This window comes from Salmo salar, chromosome ssa01 (genome assembly GCF_905237065.1).
Source record: "Salmo salar chromosome ssa01, Ssal_v3.1, whole genome shotgun sequence".
NCBI lineage: Eukaryota > Metazoa > Chordata > Actinopteri > Salmoniformes > Salmonidae > Salmo > Salmo salar.
Window position 1 is genome coordinate 19,499,802 of NC_059442.1, and position 7,191 is coordinate 19,506,992.

At 43.1% G+C, this 7,191-nt stretch overlaps 1 protein-coding gene across 2 annotated transcripts in view; it reads left to right on the top strand.

The window, feature by feature from the left end:
• Positions 1–7,191, top strand: part of LOC106571863 (ALK tyrosine kinase receptor) — a 105,714-nt gene that overhangs the window by 95,632 nt on the left and 2,891 nt on the right. For both annotated transcript variants that reach the window (XM_014145404.2, XM_045714864.1), the window contains exons 22-28: positions 3,740–3,804; positions 4,423–4,552; positions 4,657–4,754; positions 4,848–4,940; positions 5,187–5,288; positions 6,804–6,938; positions 7,081–7,171. In XM_014145404.2, the coding sequence (XP_014000879.2) occupies positions 3,740–3,804; positions 4,423–4,552; positions 4,657–4,754; positions 4,848–4,940; positions 5,187–5,288; positions 6,804–6,938; positions 7,081–7,171 (714 nt within the window). The remainder of the gene's footprint in view (positions 1–3,739; positions 3,805–4,422; positions 4,553–4,656; positions 4,755–4,847; positions 4,941–5,186; positions 5,289–6,803; positions 6,939–7,080; positions 7,172–7,191) is intronic.

Consider the following 7,191-nt stretch of genomic DNA (forward strand, 5'->3'; position numbering starts at 1 on the left):
AGGATCACCACTTTATTTTAAGAATGTGACATGTCAGAATAATAGTAGAGAAAATGATTTATTTCAGCTTTTATTTCTTTCATCACATTCCCAGTGGGTCAGAAGTTTACATACACTCAATTAGTATTTGGTAGCATTGCCTTTAAATTGTTTAACTTGGGTCAAACGTTTCGGGTAGCCTTCCACAAGCTTCCCACAATAAGTTGGGTGAACTTTGGCCCATTCCTCCTGACACAGCTCGTGTAACTGAGTCAGGTTTGTAGGTCTCCTTGCTTGCACACGCTTTTTCAGTTCTGCCTACACATTTTCTGTAGGATTGAGGTCAGGGCTTTGTGATGGCCACTCCAATACCTTGACTTTGTTGTCCTTAAGCCATTTTGCCACAATTTTGGTAGTATGCTTGGGGTCATTGTCCATTTGGAAAACCCATTTGCGACCAAGCTTTAACTTCCTGACTGATGTCTTGAGATGTTGCTTCAATATATCCACATAACTTTCCTCATGATGCCATCTATTTTGAAGTGCACCAGTCCCTCCTGCAGCAAAGCACCCCATCAACATGATGCTGCCACCCCCGTGCTTCACGGTTGGGATGGTGTTCTTCTGCTTGCAAGCCTCCCGCTTTTTCCTACAAACATAACGATGGTCATTATGGCCAAACAGTTTTATTTTTGTTCCATCAGACCAGAGGGCATTTCTCCAAAAAGTACGATCTTTGTCCCCATGTGCAGTTGCAAACCGTAGTCTGGCTTTTTTATGCCGGTTTTGGAGCAGTGGCTTCTTCCTTGCTGAGTGGCCTTTCAGGTTATGTCGATATAAGACTCGTTTTACTGTGGATATAGATACTTTTGTACATGTTTCCTCCAACATCTTCACAAGGTCCTTTGCTGTTGTTCTGGGATTGATTTGCACTTTTCGCACCAAAGTACGTTCATGTCTAGGAGACAGAACGCGTCTCCTTCCTGAGCGGTATGATGGCTGCGTGGTCCCATGGTGTTTATACTTGCGTACTATTGTTTGTACAGATGAACGTGGTACCTTCAGGCGTTTGGAAATTGCTCCCAAGGATGAACAAGACTTCTGGAAGTCTACAATTCTTTTTCTGAGGTCTTGGCTGATTTCTTTTGATTTTCCAATGACGTCAAGCAAAGAGGCACCGAGTTTGAAGGTAGGCCTTGAAATACATCCACAGGTACACCTCCAATTGACTCAAATGATGTCAACTAGCCGAACTGCAAAAATCTCCCTCACTAGCTTTAAGCACCAGCTGTCAGAGCAGCTCACAGATCACTGCACCTGTTCATAGCCCATCTGTATACAGCCCATCTATCTACCTCATCCTCATACTGTATTTATTTATTTATTTATTTATTCTGCTCCTTTTGCACCCCGGTATCTCGACTTGCACATCCATCTTTTGCACATCTACCATTCCAGTGTTTAATTGCCATATTGTAATTACTTTGCCACCATGGCCTATTTATTGCTTTAATTCCCTTATTTTACCTAATTTGCACTCACTGTATATAGACTTTTTCCCCCCTTTTTTTTCATTTTTTGTCTTTTCTTTTTTTTCTTGTTTTGTTCATTCCATGTGTAACTCTGTGTTGTATGTGTCTAACTGCTATGCTTTATCTTGGCCAGGTCGCAGTTGCAAATGAGAACTTGTTCTCAACTAGCCTACCTGGTTAAATAAAGATGAAATTAAAAAATCAGAAGCTTCTAAAGCCATGACATAATTTTGTGGAATTTTCCAAGCTGTTTAAAGGCACAGTCAACTTAGTGTATGTAAACTTCTGACCCACTGGAATTGTGATACAGTGAATTATAAGTGAAATAATCTGTCTGTAAACAATTGTTGGAAAAATTACTTGTATCATGCACAAAGTAGATGTCCTAACTGATTTGCCAAAACTATAGTTTGCTAACAAGAAATTTGTGGTGGTTGAAAAATGAGTTTTAATGACTCCAACCTAAGTGTATGTAAACTTCCGACTTCAACTGTACAGTAAAAATGCAAACATACAGTAAATATATTTTTGCATATGCAAAGGAATAAAAATAGGTCTATTTGTACTGTTGTACTGTATGTTAGCTCAATTGTACGAAATAGATAAAGAAACTGCCAAAAATACAGTAAAATCTAAATCATAAGTCAGGAAACAAATACTCCATTGCGAAAACAAAATCAGTCATATATGTTGTTTTTGTCCGGCCACAGAGTTTCATCAACATCACAGGCAATATTCTCCTTGGCCAGACAGTGGAGAAATATCTTCTGGCATGACGCATCCACCCCTGAAAAGACTGGAATGTCACCATATTCCTCCTCCATTGCCTGGATTACGGCCATACGTTCATGGGGTTTGCGATCATACACCTTCCACCACCATGCTAAAAACAACTCCTCAATAGGGTTGAGAAATAGAGAATTGTAAACCAGGTATGGTCATGGAAGCAGTTGCGGACCTGCGCAGCCTGATGGAAACTCACGTTGTCCCAAATTAGAACATACATTTGCTGCTCAGGATCGCCTGGCCTTCTCTGCTCTGGCTGAAAAAGACTGTTGTGTAAGGTGTTCAGGAAATTAAGGAAATGGGTAGTGCTGTATGGTCCAAGGGTGGCATGACGGTGGAGGACCCCATTGTGGCGCATAGCTACGCAATGGTGATATTTCCCCCACGCTGGCCAGGTACCTCAATGATGGCACGTTGACCAAGGATGTTCCTTCCTCTCCTCCTCATCTTTGCTAAATTGAATTCAGCCTCATCTATGAATATGAGTTCCTGGGGGATGGGACTTGCATCCAACTCCATTATTCTCTGAAATTACAGTAAATACTGTAATTGCTGTATAGTTAGGTTCACTGGCAACATCAATGAGTCTCTAATGTTTCAATATTGTAATACTACTACATTGCTTACTTGCACATATTCGTACAGTTTATCCTTCACTCTGGGAATTCCTTTCAAATGGGACTCTGTAGATTTGCTTCATCCAGAGATGGTGTTTCTTAAGGATGCGGGCTATGGTTGATAAACTCACTCTGATATTGAAGATGGCAGGGTTTTCAATAATCTGTTGTTTGATTTCCCGCAGTCTTATGGCATTATTTTCAACTACCATTTGCACAATGGCAGCATCCTGTTCGTCTATAAACAGACGCGTTCTACCACCACGTACGTGGTGGTCGTCTTTCAGTTCTACAAAAACAAAATAGCATACGGTACAGTAAACACTACGGTAATACAGTATACAAGATAAACATGTTGCAAAGCAATATAGCTCCCAATTTCATACAGTAATACATTAAACATGTACTTGTTTCGCCTTTGTAAGGTTCTAAATAAACAGAGTAAAACTCACGGATGCTTAGTAAAGTTCAAACCAAGTTTATTCACCCACTGGGTCATACAGCTGCATAAGACAAATAACATATTCCTCCACCTCTATCTCTACCTCCACCTCTATCTCTACCTCTACCCCCACCTCCACCTCTATTTCTACCTCCATCTCTACCTCTACCCCCACCTCAACCAACCCAATTCCTTTCTTTAGTCATTCTGCTACATACATTAATTAATTCATAGATTTCTCTAGACAAATCTGCTATGAAAATCAACTGTAATTTCCTTGGGTGAATCAGCTGATGAGTGCATGCCATGGGGTGTCTCTCTCTCTGCTTGTGTTCTGTTCTGAATAGGGCCTGACTGCCTGTTGTTACCTTTCTGCTCCACAGACTCTTCCGGAGATCTGCTCCGAACAGGACGAAATGGATTTCCTGATGGAGGCGCTGATTATGAGGTGGACTAGGCTGGAACACACAGGGCCTCATCTTCTCGCTCTCTCGCTCTCGCTCAATCTCTCACACACACAGTAACATAGTGTAATGTATGAGGGAGGCAGACGACACCCAGACACTGTCGTATCATCACTTAGCGCTTGGCAGTCTAATATGCTGCCATGTTTTGTGACTCTCCTCATTCACTGCTTATTTTGGTAAACAGCTCCCCAGCTGTTGTTTATCATAGCGAGTCAGGTAATTCATCGCCATTGAGGTAACAGCAGCTGGTTGCCAGAAGAAATCTGTCTCGCCTCCAAATGGAGCTCTGCTGAAAGCATTAAAAAGCATCTCTGTCGAGCAGACGCTGTCGGTCTAAGGCAGGCACAGCAGAGTATATAATGAGTAGTCTGGGGTAAATTGGGCCCTGGAGTGTTTCCTGATAATTTAATAATACTAGACACAGCCTAGACATAAACACAGACACATTCATTAATATGTTGATGCCACCACACCACATCACACACAACTTGTAAAAAAACAGTCCTGTACCCTAAAGCCATTACAGCCGGTGTCTGGCCAACTCTGCTAGCCTGAGGTACAGTAGTGTATTCACCACCGCTGTTCTTGTGTGTCCACAGTAAGTTCAGCCACCAGAACATAGTGCGCTGCATCGGGGTGAGTCTGCAGATCCTGCCCCGCTGCATCCTCCTGGAGCTGATGACTGGAGGCGATATGAAGAGCTTCCTGAGACAGAACCGACCCAAAACGGTCAGTAGCAGAGTGTCTCTCAGCTGCCGGAAGTGTTCAGCAGCCCTATGGGTCTGTGTAGCTGTATGTCAGTAGTAATGGTTTTGTGTGTGGTGTTTTTTCAGAGTCAGAGCTCCTCCCTCACCATGCTGGAGCTGCTACACATGGCCAGAGACATCGCCTTCGGCTGCCGTTACCTGGAAGAGAACCACTTCATCCACAGGTTACCATGTCCTCCTACCAAACCATTAGCCTTTTGTATACAGTATTCATACTACATAAAGAGGTATTCAATGTTGTTTGTTGTGTGTTTCAGAGATATAGCTGCCAGGAATTGTTTGCTGACCTGCCCTGGACCAGACCGAGTGGCTAAGATAGGAGACTTTGGAATGGCGCGTGATATATACAGGTATACTTAACCACCAGTTCTCTCTGTCCCAGTACCATGCTGCTTGTTGCTTCAGTTCAGCATCCCCCAAACAGGATCTTAACGCCTTGTGATGTTTCAGTTCTCCATTCTGTGTTTTTCCCAGCTGATATCTCAACGTATCTGTTGGATCAGTCTAATCTACACGCAGTGAAGACTTGAGAGTACTATTCCCATTGAGTTATAGAGGAGTTTCAGACACTAACCATGACTCATTCTCCTCCACAGGGCCAGCTACTACAGAAAGGGTGGCCGTGCCATGCTGCCCGTCAAGTGGATGCCCCCAGAGGCCTTCATGGAGGGCATCTTCACCTGCAAGACTGACACCTGGTAACCCATTCACTCTATTACATGAGTTGTAGTTGAATGACTAGTAGCAGTACATACCGTGCCTTCAGAAAGTATTCATACCCCTTGAAGTATTCCACATTTGGTTGTGTTAGACAGAATTTGTTTCTCAGCCATCTACACACAATGACAGTGAAAACAGGTTTTTAGACATTTTTGGTAATGTATTGAAAATGAAGTACAGATATATCTCATTGACATAAGTATTAACACCCATTTGCAATTACACTCCAAATTGAGCTCAGGTGCATCCCGTTTCCTTTGGCCAACTCAATTGTTTGGACATCATTTAGAAAGAAACACACCTGTCGATATAAGGTCCCACAGTTGACAGTGCATGTCAGGAGCAGAAACTATACCATGAAGTCCAAGGAATTCTCTGTAGATCTCAGAATTGTGATGAGACATATATCTGGGAAAGGGTATAAAAAATGTCTAGAGTGTTGAAAGTTTCCAAGAGAAGTGTGGTCTCCACCATTGGGAAATGGAAAAAATATGGAACTACCCAGACTCTGCCTAGAGCTGGCTGTCTGACCAAACTGAGCAACCGGGCAAGAAGTACCTTGGTCAGGGAGGTGACCAAGAACCCAATGACCACTATGACAGAACTACAGAGTTCCTTGGTTGAGATGGGAGAACCTGCCAGAAGGACAGCAGTATCTACAGCACTTCGCCAATCTGAGCTTTATGGGAGACTGGCCAGACGGAAGCCACTCCTGAGAAATATGCACATGACAGCATGCCTGGAGTTTGCAAAAAGGCACATGAAAGACTCTGAGAGCGTAAGGCAAAAGATTCTGGGGTCTGATGAGACAAAAATTGAACTCTTTGGCCTGAATGCAAAGCGCGTTGTCTGGCGAAAACAAGGCACAGGTTATTACCAGTCTAACACCATCCCTACCATGAAGCATGGTGGTGGCAGAATCATGCTATGGGGATGCTTTTCAGAGGCAGGGACCGGGAGACTGGTAAGGATAGAGGGAACAATGCATGGAGACAAATACAGGCAAATACAGAGTGAAAACGATGATTTAGGTTCCATCAGGATAATGACCCCAAACTTACATCCAAAGCAACACTGGAATGGCTTCAGAACGAGAATGTGAAAGACCTTGAGTGGCCCAGCCAAAGGCCAGACTTCAATGCCATTGAAAATCTGTGAAAGACTCTCCGCTCCCTTAAAAAAAATCCCAAAATCCAGATGTGCAAAGCCGATACAGACATACCCAAGACGACTCAAAGCTGTAATCGCCATCAAAGGTGCTTCTAGAAAGTATTGACTCGGGGTGTGAATACTTATGTAAATGAGATATTTCTGTATTTCATTTTCAATACATTTGTAAAAAATGTCAAAACATGTTTTCACTTTGTCATTATGAGTAATCCATATTTTATTCAGGCTGTAACATAACAATAAGTCGAGGGGTATCAATACTTTCTGAAGCAGCTGATTTCTCATATCAACTCTTTTAAATGACCTCTGCTCTCCCTCTGCAGGTCGTTTGGTGTACTGCTCTGGGAGATTTTCTCTCTAGGCTACATGCCTTATCCTTGCAAAACCAACCAGGAGGTTCTGGAGTTTGTGACAAGTGGGGGGAGGATGGACCCCCCTAAGAGCTGTCCCGGGCCTGTGTGAGTAGATCAGATTGAGCTAATGGAGAGTTAACTCTCTTGACGGGAGTTTATAATGCATTTAGGTCCGTTGCAAGGCCAATATGCAGTTTTAGACTTAAATCCATGATTCAGTTTGCTTTTCTCCAACTCTCTTCTGTAGGTACAGGATCATGACTCAGTGCTGGCAGCACTGCCCTGAACACAGACCCAATTTCTCCACCATTCTGGAGAGGATCAACTACTGCACTCAGGTACTGACCCACTCGCAGCC